The sequence below is a fragment of the Pipra filicauda genome, unplaced genomic scaffold (assembly GCF_003945595.2).
Source record: "Pipra filicauda isolate LSUMZ 115617 unplaced genomic scaffold, ASM394559v2 scaffold1264_size43722_pilon, whole genome shotgun sequence".
Classification (NCBI taxonomy): domain Eukaryota; kingdom Metazoa; phylum Chordata; class Aves; order Passeriformes; family Pipridae; genus Pipra; species Pipra filicauda.
Window position 1 is genome coordinate 23,385 of NW_024103723.1, and position 20,339 is coordinate 43,723.

General features: G+C 49.3%; 1 protein-coding gene and 1 long non-coding RNA gene across 2 annotated transcripts; one reads left to right on the top strand and one right to left on the bottom strand.

The window, feature by feature from the left end:
• Positions 1 to 10,038: 10,038 nt before the first annotated feature.
• On the bottom strand, positions 10,039 to 11,131 carry LOC113986948. Its single transcript, XR_003540323.2, has 2 exons — positions 10,910 to 11,131; positions 10,039 to 10,226 (listed from the first exon to the last, which is right to left on the bottom strand). It is a non-coding gene; the product is annotated as an uncharacterized LOC113986948 (long non-coding RNA).
• Positions 11,132 to 11,845: 714 nt separating this feature from the next.
• On the top strand, positions 11,846 to 20,203 carry LOC114003418 (ubiquitin carboxyl-terminal hydrolase 42-like). Its single transcript, XM_027750377.2, has 13 exons — positions 11,846 to 12,045; positions 12,629 to 12,829; positions 13,216 to 13,323; positions 13,399 to 13,501; positions 13,628 to 13,695; positions 13,856 to 13,926; positions 14,478 to 14,560; positions 14,866 to 14,977; positions 15,311 to 15,451; positions 15,660 to 15,760; positions 16,520 to 16,658; positions 16,961 to 17,529; positions 20,029 to 20,203. Exons 1-13 carry the CDS (start codon positions 12,021 to 12,023, stop codon positions 20,201 to 20,203), a joined length of 1,896 nt encoding a protein of 631 aa, XP_027606178.2. The 5' UTR covers positions 11,846 to 12,020.
• The last annotated feature ends 136 nt before the right edge of the window (positions 20,204 to 20,339 follow it).

The window sequence follows — 20,339 nt, forward strand, 5'->3', positions numbered from 1 at the left end:
TTGCTGTAAGGGTGCTGAGACACTGGCACAGGTTGCCACAGCATCTGTGGGGGCCCCATCCCTGGAAGTGTTCAAGGCCAGGTTGGACAGGGCTTGGAGAAACCTTGGAATAGTGGAGGGTGTTCCTGCCCACCACAGCGGGGTGGAACAAGATAAAGGTCCCTTGCAACCCAAACAAGTCTGTGAATTTATGAAATGGAGGCTGTGGGAGGTATAGAGATGAGGTTTTAGTTGGGACAGAGGCAACTTGGTGGGAAGACCCTAGCTGAGTTTCCCATTAGTGTCCTTGGTTAAGTCTTCTCTCTGTCATAGAAGCCTCTCTGAGAAAATGACTGAACCCCAGAGGAGGTTGCAACAACAGCTCTAAACTGAGATCACTCTTTTGTTTTTCTCCAGGTGCTCTGATCTGAGAATTGGAGAAAGGGCTTCTTCCTCCCTGGCACCATCACATGCCCCTTCCTTCCTCAGTCAGTGTGTGGCCAGCAGCAAGCAGGCGGGCTCTGTTGGACCACAGGGTCTGACTGGTAGGACTAAGGTAACTTTGGGGTCACGGGTCAGGGCATCAGAGGAATAGTGGATTTCTTTCGGGGATCTCAGCATTTCTCTTTTGCCCCTCACACACCGCACCTTTCTTCACAACCACAACGCTGCTCCCTCTCCAAGCATCCCACCTGGATCCATCCCTTTGGTGCGCCTCTGGCCTTTTGGTCTTAGTAGCCCTCCAAAAGAGCCTTTTGGAGGCCTCCAAACTGTCCTGTCCCAGAACTTGTAGGGGTTCCCCACTGCTCTGATCCTTTCAGGAGAAAAGGGCAGGAACTCTCCACAGCTCTCTTTGCAGGGCATGAAGGACACTGGCAGGGAGCGGTCCCGGAGCAGATTCCCTCTGTGGGGCAGGGATCTCCGCAGCTGCTCTGGGGACACCACAGACTATGACGACGCTTCAGAGAGAAGAACTGGTCCTCCAAGTCGTGACCGTGGTCCTAGGGATAGCACAGCTGCAAGGCCTTCCAAGAGGATCTGCCGGTGGGCTCCCGCTGCCAGGGCTGCTCAGGAGCAAACCTTGCTGAGGCAGAGGGAGCCAAGCAGATCTGTGCGGGGAACTTACAACCTTCGCAGCCGGTTTGTGCAGTACACAGACTATGACCGCTCACTGCGGAAGAGAAAGAGGGAGAGAACAAGTCCTCCACGTTGTGACCAAGTCTTAGTGAATACTGCAGTTCCAGGGCCCTCCAAAGCCAGCTCCAAGCAGGCTCTCATGCTCCGGGCTGCTCGGGAGCAAACCCCACAGAGGCAGAGAGAGCAGAGAAGATCAACAGGGCGGGGCTATGATTGCCACAGCCAGGTTGTGCAGCACACAGACTACCGCCCTTCAGAGAAGAAGAGGAGGGTTTCCACGCCCCAGAGATTCACATCAGACAAGCATTCAGGGCACTCTGGCAATGATGGCGTTGGATTATGGCCCTGGCTCAAGCAGAACGGAAGACTAGCACTGCGTTTATTAGCCAAGGCATCCTTGTTTTCGATACGCCTTCTCAGACCTGAGTGAATGATTTAGCTAAGTAGATGATAGTTACAATATTATAGAAATATCATTAGAAATATAGAGATATATATAGAAATATAGAATATATAGAGAGAAATATATATAGAAATATAGAATATATATATAGAAATATAGAGAGAAATATAGAATATATATATAGAAATATATATAAAAATACAGAATATATATACATAGAAATATATATAGAAATATAGAAATATATATAGAAATATAATATAGAAGTAATATTTTATAATACATTATTACATGTTATATATCTTCAGCAATAGATAGTAATAGTATAATAAATATTATTAAAATAATGAAATAGTAAATACTAAAATACTTTAAGCAGAGTTATTTATTCCACGTTGTAGATAATTATAGCTAGAAACATAGTGCAGTATTTGGAAGCAGTGTTGAAGCAATTATATTAAAGCTAAGAAAACAAATATTAAGTAGAGATTGTGCAGCACACAGACTACCGCCCTTCAGAGAAGAAGAGGAGGGTTTCCACGCCCCAGAGATTCACGTCAGACAAGCATTCAGGGCACTCTGGCAATGATGGCGTTGGATTATGGCCCTGGCTCAAGCAGAACGGAAGACTAGCACTGCGTTTATTAGCCAAGGCATCCTTGTTTTCGACACGCCTTCTCAGACCTGAGTGAATGATTTAGCTAAGAAGATGAGAGTTATAATAATATAGAAATATTATTAGAAATATAGACATATATATAGAAATATAGAATATATATAGAGAGAAATATATATAGAAATATAGAAATATATATAGAAATATAATATAGAAATATAGAGAGAAGTAATACTTTATAATACATTATTACATGTTATATATCTTCAGCAATAGATAGTAATGTTATAAGAAATGTTATTAAAATAATAAAATAAGAAATACTAAAATACTGTAATCAGAATTATTTGTTCCACGTTGTAGACAATTATAGCTACAAACATCTCAGCCTCGGCCATATCAATCAACATAACTGGTCTACTCTGGCCTCCAATCGGGAGGCCTGGAGACACACCATCTCTAACGCTGCTGTTTCCTTTGAGAACGCACGCAGAATCCCTCTCGAGGAGAAAAGACAAGGGAGAAAGAATCATGTCTTGCAGAATATACCACCTAGGGAGTCTTTCTGCTGTGCCTTTTGCAATCGGATATGTCTATCTCGCATTGGCCTCCTAAGCCACCAGCGTGCCTGCAACAAATGTGGATGGAGCCTTCTTAAATCTTCGTTCGAGAAGCCCAGCCACGATGATGTGTTTAAGGCGGGTGTTCCATAATTTAGTGTTCTCACTGAAACCATGCAAATCGTGCGCCACTCGCTCACTTCCCACTCCTCCTTTCCTTCCCACTCCCCCTCCATCCGGAGGCAGGCTGGACAGGAGAATTGGAGGCACAAAAGGTAAAGATGGCAGGCTGAGATAAGAACAACTTACTGGAAACGGCAATGAAATAAGAAAACAGTACAGCAACAGAACAGTAACAGAAACAATACTAATAACCGAGTGTACAAGGGAGGCAAATGACTCACACATGATTGCTCACCAGTTGGTGCCCAACTTTGCCACCACGCACACAACCTGGAAGAGACCCCTTCCCCCATCCTTGACAAAATGAGGAATAACCTCTATGTCCTGGCTGTGCCCCCTCCTGGATACTGCCCAAATTAACACTGTCCTGACCAGAAGCAGGACAATCACCTTCAGGATCTGCAGCACAGCTTTCGGCTCTGCACCGGAGGCACTGGATCCCTCCAGGCCAGGGAGGGGAGACATCAGAGATGAGCAGACTTTGGAAATCCCTCACCTCTCACTCCGGCCCATTTTTTCTCATTTTATGGGATGGAAGAATACATACCCAACTCCTCCCAGTGTCCTTCTCACTGGAAATCCCCTGAGCTTTGATTCCTTTGCTGACATGCTGCTTCCTCTGGGAAAAGCAGCCAGAAAACCCAAGGCCATTGCTTTGAGTGAAGGTCTTTCTTAGAACACTTTTCCTGAAGTGCACCCAGGAAGGCTGGGCTGCAGCAGCACATGGCCCCCATGGCTTTGCTACATCTCCTCCAGAACCCCTGGAAGCCCTTCTCTCACCATCCAGCCGCTCCCCTGCCCTGTCTTCCCCACCCCACAGGGATGCTGCCGAGGAGTTAACAAACTTCACAGTTCGATCCTGATATCCCACTGCTGACTGGGATAGGGGGAGACCAGGGGTAGTTTTGGCCCCCATCAGCACCAGCTCTTGGGACAGCCAGGCTCTCTCCTGACATGTGGGCTCATCTCTGCAACTCTCTGAAGCAGCCCCATTGTACAACATAGACAATGGTGCTAAATAAACACTGGGCTGAAAGATGAGAGTGCTCTTCCAAGGGAAATTTACAGCTGCTGTACAGGCCTGGGGCTCTTGCTGGAAAGCTTCAGTCTCTGGGCTCCCGGTGCCCAAAGGCATTGCAGATAACTCCTTCTCAAGCAATGGCAGGGAGCAGGGTGGAGAAGTCAAGGATGAGGCAGATCAGAAAGACTGGGGCAGCACAAAGACATCTACAAGGGAGAGAGACAGCATCTGAAAGGCACTCCTTGCTGCCCTATGAGCTGGTGCCGTGGGCTCTACAACTGCTGCCTGCAGTCAGCTTGGAAGCTCCGGCAGTTTTAACAGGAGGTTTGTCTGCAAACAAGATGCAGAGACGTTACGATGATGGATGCGGGTATATTCCTGACCTAGGCTCTCCAGAGGGAGATTCGTTGTCTCCTCATGGGTCATAGAGGCTTTTAATATGGGATGAACTTCACCTGGTCTCCCCAAGCTCATGTCCAACCTGTTCCATGGCCTCTGACTGCGATCTGCTGTCCACCTAGCTTCATCCCCCCTCACAACCCTGGGGACTCCTTGGAGATGAATGGCTGCTGTGCCAGCACCTACTGCTCCAGGAAGGGAGTGCAAGGGGAAGATGCTACACTCGCAGGTGCAAAGAAGGTTCATTTTGCCATGGGATCCCAGGAGGTCACCATGCACATCGTCAATGGGGTCTGAAAAAAGAAAACTTACAGATGTTGAGGCAGCTGAGCTCATCAAGCACATGTAGAAAAGCTCCTGATTTCAGTATGGCTGGCTCTTTTGAAATGCCCCAGGAAGGAAGATTTGGTCTCAGGCATCATCAGCCCCATTGGCCAGTCTAGACAGAACTGCCGGAACTTGAATCAGAAGTTTGTGGATAAGAGATTTAGCTTCATTTAGCTAGAATGGGATATCTCTCTCCAGTGAGCCAGCTGCTTGCCATTCCGTTAGTCCCTGACCACAGGCAGCACTGAATCTGTGATCTCTCCCCCTCCAGTTTCTCAGAGTCCCTGGGTAACCCTGAAAGCACTGCTTCAGTATCAGCTTCTGCAAGAGGCCTTCCAAAAAGCAGCTAGGGGATTAGGTGAGGGGAAGAACCAGAAAATCGCACACATTCTTCCCTGGATTCGTGAAAGACAATAAGAAAGAAATACAAGACCCCCAAAAGCAAGTCCACTTGATGGGAGCGGCAGGTGAGCATCTCTGGTTCAGTAGTGATACGACGCACTCAACTGCAGCTTGCAGACAAGAATCCTGAAACCTTCCAGTAGCCAAGATTGCCACCTGATCCCAAGGTCCCCTGTCCTCTGCCCCATGCATTTCCACGGGACCAAAGCCCCTATGCACAGCAAAAGGAAAGTATGTGAATGTACACACATGGTAACTTGCTCCTGGCCTTTTCAGCCTATGGAGGAAGACAACTTCCCTCATTAGAAAATGAAGCAGGTCTGACCTGGACTTTCTCAAAACACTCTAAAGCCAGAGGCAGGTTTCTCCCACAAGCGACAGCAAAGCCCTCCTCCTGCCCATGTTGTTTGGGAAATGGCACAAGAACCAGGAGAATCCCAGAGAGATTCACACCTTCAGAGACACCAGTGAGTGCAGCCCCTCCTGACATCATCCGCGCAGAAGCCTCCAGCCCTTGGGATGACTTTGCCTCCTAACAGAGGTGCCCGAGCATCTGATCTGGATTTCCCAGGCCTGCCTTAGTACCATGCCACAATAATTGTCGCAGCATCCCAGCCTTTCCTTGCTCGAGCCAGTCTGTTTATAGGTTGTTTGGATCTCCACCTCCACATTGCAGGGGGCTTGAACACCACTGATCACATCCACTTCTACCTCTGACCTGAAGGGAGAGGAAGATTTCCCCGTTTGCTGTTGTGGCAAGTGGCGCCTCTCTGCAAGAGATTTCATCTCCTGCTCGGGGCCCCTCTGCACTGGCCAGGCTCACTCCATGCTGCTGGACCTCTCCCAGCCCCTCTAAGCAGGGCTCCGCTCAAGTCTTCGTAACAACTCCCCATTCCTCACAATAGCTTGGCACTCCTGTAGCAGTTTGGGTGGGGAATGCCAAACTCACACCAACGAATGGCTCTGTCCAATCACCTGAGGAGCAGCAGGTACCACCCAGTGCGGAGGTCAGCGCTTGAATAAAGACCTCCCCAACTTTTCTGGGTGCAGCTGGTAAGGCGATTTTGTTATAAAAGTAGCGGGGCAACTGAACTGCTTAAAGGGAGGAACAAAAGGGCACAGAAAGCACTGCGCAAAATGGCTCCAGCCTTAAATAACGTGGGTAAGGAAGGCACTGGAACAGAAGATGGGGTTTAGGCGGAGCATGCAAATTACAACCAATCATAGGAGATGGGGGCTGAACATAACCCTATACGGTACTGCGTCAAGTATCAACCAATGAAAGGACAGAACATACGCACAGTACAATACAATACAACAACTTCTATGCAAAATCTACAATTTCCTTATTAATTACACATTTTTAGACTGCCACAACCCAGCCTGCCCCATGCAGAGCCCTGGGGGTGGCTCCTGCTACACCCAATGCCAGAAGAACACCACAGGAGACCCTGGGGAGGGAAGAAGGGAAGGAAAGAAGGAAATCTCAGTGCTATGGATCTGGAGCAGCTGGGGGAACTCCAGTGCCTCCCAAGACGCCCTGTCAGACACGTGAGGAACTGCAGAGTCGAGAGCTCTCCCCACGCACCCCTACGGCCCGCTCCGAAATAAATACCGTTGACTGCCCAGGGAAGGTCCCCTTCAGAGTAGCGACACCATCCCCGTAGCCCCTTGCTCTGGATTCCCCCGCCCATTCCTGGCCTCACCCCTTTGTGCCCAGAGCTCACTAGCTTTGAGCTACAGGGAGCAGAGGGGCTCTGTTGCCACCCTGTCAGGCGGCGTGAGCTGTAGAACAGCTCCAGTGGCCAAGTGCAGGGCTGAGCTCTCCATGGGACTGTGTCTGGCTTCAGGTAGTTTTCTGACAGGGAATGGGATTATTCTAGCCCAAAGGGAGCAATCAGGATCCAACATCTGCTTTGTTTAAGGCTCTCAGGAGCCTTCTTGGTCGCTTATCCTTTGATTTTTGTCCAAATCTTGAAGTGGTTTTGATGAGGTACAAAAATGAGGGGCAGAAAGCATGCCTTCCTCCCCCATAGACACGGTTTCCCCTCAGATCAGGGGGATCAGACCAAACCTCTGGTGGGAGCTGTTTTATTAAGCTTGTCAGACCTTGAACATCAGGGGAGCTGTGTACAGCTCGTGGCAGCAGGTGCTGGGGCCTTGGCCAGTGTCACCTGGAAGGGGAAAGGAGGAAAGGGGACCAGCACGGATCCCTGCTGCCCTGCATATCCCCTGAGCCAAGGGACACTTATGGACAGTTGTTCTGCACCTCCCCCTGTCCCCTTTGGGTCAGGGCTATCACCTGACACTGCGGTGACAGACGGGTTCCTCAGGATATCCTTGGCAGAATGATGACGGCACTGAGTCATAGTGTAGTGGTTTGGACTTTGTTTTCCCCCAGAGGCTAAAGAAAAGTGGTAGACCCCAAGGGGTGGAAACCCTTGGAAATTTTGAAGTTCTGCCCAATGGGTGCTCCTGCAAAAATGTAAACATATCACAACCAGACCGGAAGAGAAGAGTTGTAGTTTGGGTTGTTGTAGGAGAGGTGGCCACGTTGTAGAGCCACGAGGAAGGGGCTCTAAGCCCCTTGGGCGCTCTGGGGCCTCCCAGCCCTTGGCTGGGGGGCTGCAGGGACCTGGAACAGCATAAAGCTGGGCTAGGTGCCTGTAGTTATGCCAGGAGATGTTTTCTCCATGGACGCAGAGCAGCAGCCGACGCTGACCAGAGAAACGGTGGCAGAGAGCCAGAGATAAGGACCTGAACCAGAGGAGCAGCAGAAACAACATGCAGCACCGCAGAGAAGACTCCTGGAAAGGGAGAGAGAAAGGAGAGCCAGCAACTGAGAGACAGAGTTTGGGGTAAGACTGTACCAGATTCCCCAAAACTCCCTTGGAGACCCTCTTGGAGAAGAGGGACATGGACTCCTATTAAGGAGAAAAGTTTTAGACATGCAGCACCGGAGAGAGAGGAGCTAAGAAGCTCAAAAGAGCATCCAGGAGCTGGACTGGGACAGCCAGATGGAATGCAGGGGGAGTTGGCCTTGGCTCCCCCCTCGCACTGCTGCCACGGTGGCAGCCTGAGAGACAGAGCACAGAGGCCCTGCAAGAGATACCAGACCGTCACGAAGACCCCCCTGTGTCTCGTGATATGACGTGGTGAAACGACCTTGTCTGGGGTTACGAAGCCCACGGAAGACCCCTTTGCCTGTGTCAAGGGGGCCGAGGGAGAGTTTGGATACCTCCCATGTGAGTGCTGGCAGAAAGCCAGCTATCAGCTGCTGCATGTGGAGAAGACAGACAGACTGCTGCCTCAGAAGATGCTGCTGCTTAAGGACTGGAAGGGATCTGTCCTTCTTTCCCTCCTGGACTTTTATTTGGAGGGGAGAAGAGATCTGGTCCATTGTAAATACTATATGTCATGGTAGAGATAGTTTGTGATCGTGTGTATAATGTGATATGGTATTTATTTGTATAGTCATTGTAATATATTCCCTTTCCCCCACTTTGAGTCTGGTGTGTTTTGTCTGGAAAAAAACCCATCTCACATTAGGTTGAGATGTGGGAGGGGGATGGAGCTAGGGAATTGGATTTTTTGGGGCTATCTCAAACCATGACACATAGTTACAATTAAAGCTTCATTTTTTTTAACATCATGGTATGATCACTATAGCCCAGAATACCATGATTTGAGTAGCACAAGATTTCTATAAGCAGCACCAGCATAGCAAGATTTTGTAAGCCCTTTAGCACCGAACTGTACAGCACAGCTCAGCTTATGATGCCTGATCACCTGGACCTGATCACTCTGCAGGCCAGGGCACATCCTAATCCTTGGTTTGTCATGTCAATATAACAATCTTAATCTAGACTTGAAACACGTTAACAGAACAGGAGTGGCCCTTTCAGGGGAGAAGAGCCTGTTTGGTATTAAGATGGGGCTCTGTGTGCTGCTGTGCTGCCCTGTGCTGCTGTGAGGCCATCCCAGCCTGGCAGGCAGGTGCCTGTGACCTGCAAGGCCTGTGAGGAGCAAAGGAGTCGGCCTGGGGCCTGGAAATGTGAAGGCTGATAGGGAGGGGGAGAAGGGGTCTTCCTGGCGCACTGGACCTTCAGGGACTGACGATGAGGGCAAAGGGGACTCATGTAGGACCAGCTTGGTCACAGAGCACAGCTGTTTATGTCCTAAAATGCCCCCATATGAGCAGGAGGCAGGAGCAGAGGCAGTGTTCACGAGTGCCATTGTTGATTGTCTTCATCAGAGAGCTCCTGAAGTGCTGCTGGGAGGACGGTAATACAGGACCTAGACATCAGGTTAGGGCAGGGGCATAAAAAGGTCACCTGAGAGGTGTAATGCAGGAGTAAATGCAGAGACTTTGTCTGGGTAAGGGATACAAGGAGCCTCCCCAAGGATGACAGGGATAAAACCAGCTGCTGCAAGACGTGATGAAAAAAGCCATCCAAGCAAAGTCATGCCCGAGCTGGATGCCCCAAGTATAAAAGAAGAAACACCTCGGAGTGGAGCAGGAGCCATATGAACTGTGCTGAGCTGGGCAGGAGTGAAACCACCTGTCCTGAGAAGAACTGAGTAAAACTTGATGCCCCATTCCAGGCAGGGGCCAAACCAGGCAGGTCAAGTGTTGTTAAATAACAACCAGCTGCATCCTTGGCGCATGAGAAACACTATCTGCCTGCTGAGCAGAGGTTACACCAGGTGTCCAGAGGACTGCCTGTTGCTAAACACCTCTGAAACTGTCGGGATAAATAGGACCCTCTAACAAATTGGCTTTTTACTGTTAGAAAGCAAGTGATTACTTTTATTTGCAGCCCTGCGTGTGCATGTGGCTGACAAAAATCCTGCCTCCGTCCTGACAGCAAGACATCGCTTTTCACCTATTTATACAGATTTGGCAAACAAAGAAATTAATGTTCATTGCTTCCAAATTACATCACTCACTCCCTTTCATTAATTAGTATTCTATGTGGTATTGGTTATTAATTTCTCACTTTCTACTGTAATAACTTCATATCTTTAATCTTTTTTGTATATTTTCCCTCCCCTAGGGATTTTCTGACACAAATGCTGAGCCTTTGTTAGTCTTCTTCTTTAGCTGCTGGTTTCTGCAGAAGGTCCTTGTAGTCCATAAATCTTGTGTTCCAGATCTCCTCCTTCAACAGGACATCTTTCTCTGACAGGCTTTCTCCACTGAAGCATACCAGGGTTAACTTCAACAAAACCTACAGTTTTAGGACTTTTCCCAGGCTGTGTTCTCCCAAAGGAGCTTATGACAATTTTTACTCCATGCTGGCTAAAGTTGATTTAAGGCTGAACGCACCGCCTATGATGTGTGTTAAAAACAACTAATCAAAAAGTTAATTAGGAACACTAAAAAAATTAGAAAAGTTTGATGATTTCCAACAAGCCCAAAACAACATAGGCCAAGTGCAGCAGGGACAAAACTGTCTCTATCCATTGATGCCAGGAAAAGGCAACAGTAGTAAAACTCAACAGCCACAGGTGCTATTAAGCCGGTATTTGTTTATTTCGGCGCCGGACGTGCAGGGGACAGCTCCGCCTAACACGCGCGTGCCCTCACCATCCAGAGTGGGAGTCTGGCTAAAGTTGCGGCTGATCCAAACCTAACCAACCCTAGCGGCAGGAGTAAATGTGAAGCTGCTAAAAAGCCATCCAGGAACGTTTTCAGAGCTTGAGGACAAGACAGCAGCTGGGCGGGGGCCAGCAGCCAGCCAAGGTCCTCCCAGCGCAGCCTCTGAAGGGTTCCTTTGGCAGTCCCAGTTCAGGGTCAGCCCATGGTTGTACCCTGGGGGCAGATGAAATTAATTGGAAAGGAACCCATAAGAGTCCAGGTGCTTTGCTAAGAGTCTCACCGATAGAAGTGGCAGTGAAACCCTCAGCGTCTTGGGGGCCAGAAAAGCTGTGACCTGGCTCAGTTACAGCCCTGAGCAGGCTTTTACTCCTCAGGCCGTGTGGCTCAGGGAAGGTGTGGGAGCTCTGTCAGAGGATGACTAGCCCTTTGCCACCAGCACGGGGGGAGGTCCAGTGGCTTCCACCTGGCGGACGTGCCATGTGGGTTCCTGTGCCCAAGAACCATGTGGTTCCATGTGGTTCCATGTGGTTCCATGTGACCCCATGTCACAAAGGGGCAGAGATGTGGCACCCATCCGGTATCCTGAGGAGCGCGCCAACGAAAATCAGTTGGACAGAGTTGGCCTTCGGGATAACTCAGCTCCTTCCTTTGCTACTTGTGTGCCTGCCTTTTTTGGATGGTTTATTGGTTACTGACCATTTCTCCTCAACTTTCCTCCTCTTTCAAAGGTAATGCTTTGACTTTTGGCACAGATCATAGAGCAGGGTATATGGGATAAAAGTATAGGCTGATTTATACCTTCCGAGCTGTAGGCTGAGCTGTTACAACTTTTAGAGGCTGGCCAGGTATGACCTAGGCTAGAATTCCAGTTTGCTGGTTCTTGGTTTTTTTTCCATAGCCTAGGATAGGTAAGCAGGGAGGTGGCTGTAGTCTGAGGGGATGGGCTCAGCCCACCTTGATTGCTGTGGGAGGGAGGGAGGCAGAAAAAGGAGAGCAGCAAAGGCAGCAGTTAAAGTAGTGGCTGAAAGACGGTCACTCCTAGGAGGTGGGAAAGCCAGAGGGCTCTGTTGCTGAAGCAGTGTCAGGAGAGCAGCAGGGCCTCTTCAGAGAAGGTACCGTACATTGGAGCATTTCAAAAGGGCCTTTGAACCCGCTGTGAGTTGGTGCCCCGCGCCTGATCATAAGGGCGTGAGCTGCAGCTCAGCAGCTTCCGAGCACCACTGAAAGACTTGGTGGGGGATGCCGTTCTGCGTTTCTTTAGAGTTTTGATACTTTCGGTGAGCTACAGTAATTTCTTTGCAACTAGGGGACGGGATTGGTGCTGTTCTCTTTCTGGAGAGAAAGACATCCTTGGTCATCTAAAGCATTGCACTCTCTTCCTGAGAGAGGCAATGGCCACAGCAGGGAACGACTCCTGTGAGTAATAGCTTCACCAGCAGGTTTGGACTTTGTGAACTGCCACAGGCAACTGACATGGCTGGTGGTCAAATCCCAGAATGATGTGCTCACAACCTAGAGTGATCTCTGGGATGTTTCCTGAGAGCAGTCCAACTGACCCCCGCGTTTACAATTAGACCCAGGAAAACACCTTTTGTCGCTCCTCTGACACTAGGTACAAGACTTTGAAAGCTGCCATTGCTCGTAGAGAGGTCTGCCATCCTTTGGGTTACCTTCCGTGCTCAGTATTTACTTGTTTTCAACAAGTTCCAATCAGGAAAAGGGATGGCTTCACTGATAATCCAGTCTAGAACTCTACTGAGAAAGGAAGGTAGCCTGCGGCCCAGAAATCAGATGGTGGGTTTGTTGGACTCTCAGCAACGTAAACAGGGGAATGGATTTTTCCAAAACAGTAAATTTAAATGGCACTGTTTAAGCTTCCCCTGATGTTGTTGGGTTGGCAGTTGAAGCAGATGGTCCTGAGCGCTCCTGTAGAGACCTCACTGTTTAAATATGCCTTTGTGCCTCGTTTCATCTCTTTCCAAATGGAATTTCCCTGCAGTCATTGCCGAGGGAATGACTCCGCCACAAAGGATCCTCTTTCCCCCCGAGAAGATTTGCATGGTCTGGCAGCAAAGACAGAGTGCTGGAGCAGGACTCCGCAATGTGGGCAACACATGCTTCCTTAATGCTGTCCTGCAATGCCTGACATACACCCCGCCGCTGGCCAACTATCTGCTCTCCCGGCAGCACAGCCAGGCCTGTGAGTACTCTTAGGGACATCTCCCTGTGAATCTGTTAATCAAATCCCAAGGATTCCCAGAACCTGAAATTTGATTTAGGAGAAAAGCAGCCCTTTGTCAGCCCCAGAACTTGTGTTCTTTGTACACTCAGGAGCCACCTGTCCTGTCCAGCTGTCTTATTCTTCATGAAGGCACATCTTTCTAGCTCTGGGTCTCTATTCCTGCAAGTTAAAACCTCAGTTTAGCATTCCTCTGAAGAACATTTTCTATGCACTAAAACGTCCCGTGCTTGTTGAAACACTGGGAGGAGTGGCATATTGCACTGGAGTGGGAGTGGAAGAAGAGGAGTATTCCACCACTAGGGATATTTTGCTAACCAGAGGACCTTCTCTCCCTCCCTCCTCAGGTCGCCAACAAGGCTTCTGCATGATGTGCATCATGGAAGCGCATGTTAACAAGGTCCTGCATTCAGTCAGTGCCATCCTGCCTTTGGCTGTTCTCAGGGCTTTCAGATGTATGTGATTTCCGGTTCTTTGACAGGTTTTCTTCCCTTCCTGTAGGAGACAACTACTAACTTCCTGTTTCTTAGTCATAGGAGAACATTTTCAGCTTGGCAGGGAGGAAGATGCCCATGACTTCTTATGCTGTACTGTCAATGCCATGCAGAGAGCTTGTCTGAGTGCAAGCAACGAGTAAGCACAAGCAAGTTACCTTTACAAAGTTCTGAGCCCTTTGGACTCCTTGATGTGGCCTCATCAAGGAAAACCTCCAGCCGGGGCTTGGAGGAAGTAATGCTCTGTCTTACTACTTGTTTCCAGCTTGGACATATCATCTCAATCTACTACCATTGTCCATCAAATATTTGGAGGCTTTCTGAGATCCAGAGGTATGTTTCTACAACAGCTGCTCTCCTTGGCACTGCCTGTGCCCTTCTGTCTGCCTGTGCCCAACAGCTGGCCCTGGGACTAGCAGGACAGGTACAATGAGCACAAAGCAGGACCATCGTTCAGCTCACCATTGCTCGGCATTTTGATTTTTCCTTCCAGTCATCTGCTTCAGCTGCAAAGCCATTTCTGATTCCTATGAGGCCTTCCTGGATGTCCCCTTGGATATCAAAGTAAGAGGTTTTGCAGTTGTGCTTCAAGACATGGCAAGGCTTTTCAGAGTCAACCCATTTGTCCTGAAAGCATAGACTGTGAACACCAGAGGTCTTGGTCGTGGATGGGAAGGGGAACGGATGTTGTCCTCCTGCAGAGGCCATGGCACTGGTCTCTCTGTAGGTGCTGGCTTGAAGCTGGACAAGCACCCATTATGCGCTCTGCACCCTTGACATATCCTCATCCTTCTTTCCTTTGCCCTCCTTCAACACCTGTCTGGCTTCCAGGCTGATGGGTTGGATTGTTTTCACTACTGATGACCCTACATAATAACAGCAGTAGCTCAATGGCAGGTGAGAGAGAGAGGGAGCTCTTGATTGCCCCTGAGAACCTCTGGGACAGGGGAAATGTTCAGCACCACACTCTCTTTCTGGCTCCTTCTGGATACAGCTTGCAGATTCATGGCGGGTCTCCTCAGCATCAGCTACAGGGGTTTTCTTGTCAGCTCCTGGAAAATGTTTGGGCCAGGGCATTTGCTGTAGCTCAGTGCACCGATTTCTCAATTCTCCAGGCAGCCTCATCCCTCCCTGCAGCTCTGGAGGACTTTGTAACACCTGAGCACCTGGATGGTGAAAACTGCTTTCAATGTAGCAAGTAAGATGATTCCTAACAACATATTAACACTAGACTCTGTGGGAGGGGGCTACAAGTCATTGAGCAGAAGTCATCTTCTCGTGGAAGTTTACTGCACACTGATGAGACACAGTTTTGTTTGTCTGGTTTTTTGGGGGAGGGGGGTTGGGGTTTTTTCTTTCTTTGTTTGTTTGTTTGTTTGTTTTAAATATGGCAGCGAATTGCCTTAAAATAGCATAAGGATGCACGAGACAAGAAAGGTTGTCTGACTGCCTTGGTGGAAGATAGGGTGCATTTCAGCGCTGTGCTCTGTGCTTGGTTTCAAGGTGTGAGAAGAATGTTGCCGCCACTAAGAGGTTCACTGTCCACTGTGCACCCAAGGTTCTCACTGTGTGTCTGAAGAGGTTTGACTGCTTCACTGGTGGGAAGATCAGCAAGGTGTGTACACTATTGGTGTGCAGCTTTCTCTTCAAGAAGCAGATTTCCTAAAGCAGGATGCTTGTCACAAGCTGCTTGTGTTGGGTTTTTTGTGGTCCCTTCTGGGGAGTGGAAAGTTCCTGTGGGAAGACAGGCAAGCACTGTGCTCTGATAGGGCTGCTTTGACTGAGAAGGGTTTCCTGCCACCCAAACGATTTTATGTTGCTTTATGGAAAACCAAGTGCCCATGAGCCCCCGAGATGTATTGATACACCTGGACTGGCCCCTGCACTTGGTAGGCTATTTCATGTCACAGACCAGGGTCATTTCTGAGCCCTCTTGGTCTCTCCATAGGTTGTAGAGTATCCGGAGTACTTGGATCTTCGCCCATACATGTCTCAGGCAGATGGAGAACCACTCCTCTACTCCTTATATGCTGTCCTGGTGCACAGTGGTGTCAGCTGTCATGGAGGACACTATTTCTGCTACACAAAGGTAAAAGAGCAACTTCCTTCCCAATGGGGAAAAAGGTGTGCTGGGGAAGATAAACTTTCCTGTCAGTGTTACTGACAGGCAAAGTTTTGGGGCAGAAGGCCTCCTTAGTGGCTGGACTGCATTTGTTTTGACATGCTCTCGGTTTGGCAGTTTCCTACCCGTGTTTTTGGAGAGAAACCATGGAGAGATCCTTGCCTTTTTTTTACAGGCCAGCAATGGATTGTGGTACCGGATGGACGATGAATCTGTGCAGCTGCGTTCCATTGACACAGTTCTCAGGCAGCAAGCCTACCTGCTGTTCTATGCCAGGTAATAACCAGGATTCAAATCTGTTCAGAATACATTTCCTTTTCCTCATTTGCACTTGTGCTTCTCACCTTCCTGAGTGTTTTTCTCATCAAATGAAATTACTACCTGCATCATTCAGTGCTGTCAAATCTGAACTACTCCGTGTCTGTCCTTTACTGGGCTTCAGGCTGCGGCCCGGATGGAATCTGCTACTTGCCTGGTCTCTGATGTTGACTCTTGTAGATAAGAGGACTTAAAGAGGACCTCCAGGAAAGATGGGGAGGCACCATTTGTCAGGGAATGTAGTGACAGGATGAAGGCTATCAGTTTCCAGCTAACAGAGGGCAGGTTTCCATTAGATATTGGGAAGGAATTCTTTGCTGTAAGGGTGCTGAGACACTGGCACAGGTTGCCACAGCATCTGTGGGGGCCCCATCCCTGGAAGTGTTCAAGGCCAGGTTGGACAGGGCTTGGAGAAACCTTGGAATAGTGGAGGGTGTTCCTGCCCACCACAGCGGGGTGGAACAAGATAAAGTTAAAGGTCCCTTGCAACCCAAACAAGTCTGTGAATTTATGAAATGGAGGCTGTGGGAGGTATAGAGATGAGGTTTTTGTTGGGACAGAGGCAAACTTGGTGGGAAGACCCACGCTGAGTTTCCCATTAGTGTCCTTGGTTAAGTCTTCTCTCTGTCATAGAAGCCTCTCGGAGAAAATGACTGAACCCCAGAGGAGGTTGCAACAACAGCTCTAAACTGAGATCACTCTTTTGTTTTTCTCCAGATGCTCTGATCTGAGAATTGGAGAAAGGGCTTCTTCCTCCCTGGCACCATCACATGCCCCTTCCTTCCTCAGTCAGTGTGTGGCCAGCAGCAAGCAGGCGGGCTCTGTTGGACCACAGGGTCTGACTGGTAGGACTAAGGTAACTTTGGGGTCATGGGTCAGGGCATCAGAGGAAGAGTGGATTTCTTTCTGGGATCTCAGCATTTCTCTTTTGCCCCTCACACACCGCACCTTTCTTCACAGCCACAACGCTGCTCCCTCTCCAAGCATCCCACCTGGATCCATCCCTTTGGTGCGCCTCTGGCCTTTTGGTCTTAGTAGCCCTCCAAAAGAGCCTTTTGGAGGCCCCAAACTGTCCTGTCCCAGAACTTGTAGGGGTTCCCCACTGCTCTGATCCTTTCAGGAGAAAAGGGCAGGAACTCTGCACAGCTCTCTTTGCAGGGCATGAAGGACACTGGCAGGGAGCGGTCCCGGAGCAGATTCCCTCTGTGGGGCAGGGATCTGCGCAGCTGCTCTGGGGACACCACAGACTATGACGACGCTTCAGAGAGAAGAACTGGTCCTCCAAGTCGTGACCGTGGTCCTAGGGATAGCACAGCTGCAAGGCCTTCCAAGAGGATCTGCCGGTGGGCTCCCGCTGCCAGGGCTGCTCAGGAGCAAACCTTGCTGAGGCAGAGGGAGCCAAGCAGATCTGTGCGGGGAACTTACAACCTTGGCAGCCGGTTTGTGCAGTACACAGACTATGACCGCTCACTGCGGAAGAGAAAGAGGGAGAGAACAAGTCCTCCACGTTGTGACCAAGTCTTAGTGAATCCTGCAGTTCCAGGGCCCTCCAAAGCCAGCTCCAAGCAGGCTCTCATGCTCCGGGCTGCTCGGGAGCAAACCCGACAGAGGCAGAGAGAGCAAAGATCAACAGGGCGGGGCTATGATTGCCACAGCCAGGTTGTGCAGCACACAGACTACCGCCCTTCAGAGAAGAAGAGGAGGGTTTCCACGCCCCAGAGATTCACGTCAGACAAGCATTCAGGGCACTCTGGCAATGATGGCGTTGGATTATGGCCCTGGCTCAAGCAGAACGGAAGACTAGCACTGCGTTTATTAGCCAAGGCATCCTTGTTTTCGACACGCCTTCTCAGACCTGAGTGAATGATTTAGCTAAGAAGATGAGAGTTATAATAATATAGAAATATTATTAGAAATATAGACATATATATGGAAATATAGAATAGAGAGAGAGAGAAGTATATATAGAAATATAGAAATATATATAGAAATATAATATAGAAATATAGAGAGAAGTAATATTTTATAATACATTATTACATGTTATATATATTCAGCAATAGATAGTAATGTTATAAGAAATGTTATTAAAATAATAAAACAATAAATACTAAAATACTGTAATCAGAATTATTTATTCCACGTTGTAGACAATTATAGCTACAAACATCTCAGCCTCGGCCATATCAATCAACATAACTGGTCTACTCTGGCCTCCAATCGGGAGGCCTGGAGACACACCATCTCTAACGCTGCTGTTTCCTTTGAGAACGCACGCAGAATCCCTCTCGAGGAGAAAAGACAAGGGAGAAAGAATCATGTCTTGCAGAATATACCACCTAGGGAGTCTTTCTGCTGTGCCTTTTGCAATCGGATATGTCTATCTCGCATTGGCCTCCTAAGCCACCAGCGTGCCTGTAACAAATGTGGATGGAGCCTTCTTAAATCTTCGTTCGAGAAGCCCAGCCACGATGATGTGTTTAAGACGGGTGTTCCATAATTTAGTGTTCTCACTGAAACCATGCAAATCGTGCGCCACTCGCTCACTTCCCACTCCTCCTTTCCTTCCCACTCCCCCTCCATCCGAGGCAGGCTGGACGGGAGAATTGGAGGCACAAAAGGTAAAGATGGCAGGCTGAGATAAGAACAACTTACTGGAAACGGCAATGAAATAAGAAAACAGTACAGCAACAGAACAGTAACAGAAACAATACTAATAACCGAGTGTCCAAGGGAGGCAAATGACTCACACATGATTGCTCACCAGTTGGTGCCCAACTTTGCCACCACGCACACAACCTGGAAGAGACCCCTTCCCCCATCCTTGACAAAATGAGGAATAACCTCTATGTCCTGGCTGTGCCCCCTCCTGGATACTGCCCAAATTAACACTGCCCTGACCAGAAGCAGGACAATCACCTTCAGGATCTGCAGCACAGCTTTCGGCTCTGCACCGGAGGCACTGGATCCCTCCAGGCCAGGGAGGGGAGACATCAGAGATGAGCAGACTTTGGAAATCCCTCACCTCTCACTCCGGCCCATTTTTTCTCATTTTATGGGATGGAAGAATACATACCCAACTCCTCCCAGTGTCCTTCTCACTGGAAATCCCCTGAGCTTTGATTCCTTTGCTGACATGCTGCTTCCTCTGGGAAAAGCAGCCAGAAAACCCAAGGCCATTGCTTTGAGTGAAGGTCTTTCTTAGAACACTTTTCCTGAAGTGCACCCAGGAAGGCTGGGCTGCAGCAGCACATGGCCCCCATGGCTTTGCTACATCTCCTCCAGAACACCTGGAAGCCCTTCTCTCACCATCCAGCCGCTCCCCTGCCCTGTCTTCCCCACCCCACAGGGATGCTGCCGAGGAGTTAACAAACTTCACAGTTCAATCCTGATATCCCACTGCTGACTGGGATGGGGGGAGACCAGGGGCAGTTTTGGCCCCCATCAGCACCAGCTCTTGGGACAGCCAGGCTCTCTCCTGAGATGGGGGCTCATCTCTGCAGCTTTGCTGTCCTCCACAGGGCGTTTGCTGAAAAAAATCATCTTCTGGAAAAGATAGATGACACCAGCCCAGGGGTCAGCAGCACCACAGGAGAGCTTGGCAAGATGCCCTGAGGACAGCCAGGCCAGGCAGAGAGAGGTGGAAGGACCACAGGGGCTCTCTGAAGCAGCCCCATTGTACAACATAGACAAGGGGGCTAAATAAACACTGGGCTGAAAGATGAGAGTGCTCTTCCAAGGGAAATTTACAGCTGCTGGACAGGTCTGGGGCTCTTGCTGGAAAGCTTCAGTCTCTGGGCTCCCGGTGCCCAAAGGCATTGCAGATAACTCCTTCTCAAGCAATGGCAGGGAGCAGGGTGGAGAAGTCAAGGATGAGGCAGATCAGAAAGACTGGGGCAGCACAAAGACATCTACAAGGGAGAGAGACAGCATCTGAAAGGCACTCCTTGCTGCCCTATGAGCTGGTGCCGTGGGCTCTACAACTGCTGCCTGCAGTCAGCTTGGAAGCTCCGGCAGTTTTAACAGGAGGTTTGTCTGCAAACAAGATGCAGAGACGTTACGATGATGGATGCGGGTATATTCCTGACCTAGGCTCTCCAGAGGGAGATTCGCTGTCTCCTCATGGGCCATAGAGGCTTTTAATATGGGATGAACTTCACTTGGTCTCCCCAAGCTCATGTCCAACCTGTTCCATGGCCTCTGACTGCGATCTGCTGTCCACCTAGCTTCATCCCCCCTCACAACCCTGGGGACTCCTTGGAGATGAATGGCTGCTGTGCCAGCACCTACTGCTCCAGGAAGGGAGTTCAAGGTGAAGATGCTACACTCGCAGGTGCAAAGAAGGTTCATTTTGCCATGGGATCCCAGGAGGTCACCATGCACATCGTCAATGGGGTCTGAAAAAAGAAAACTTACAGATGTTGAGGCAGCTGAGCTCATCAAGCACATGTAGAAAAGCTCCTGATTTCAGGATGGCTGGCTCTTTTGAAATGCCCCAGGAAGGAAGATTTGGTCTCAGGCATCATCAGCCCCATTG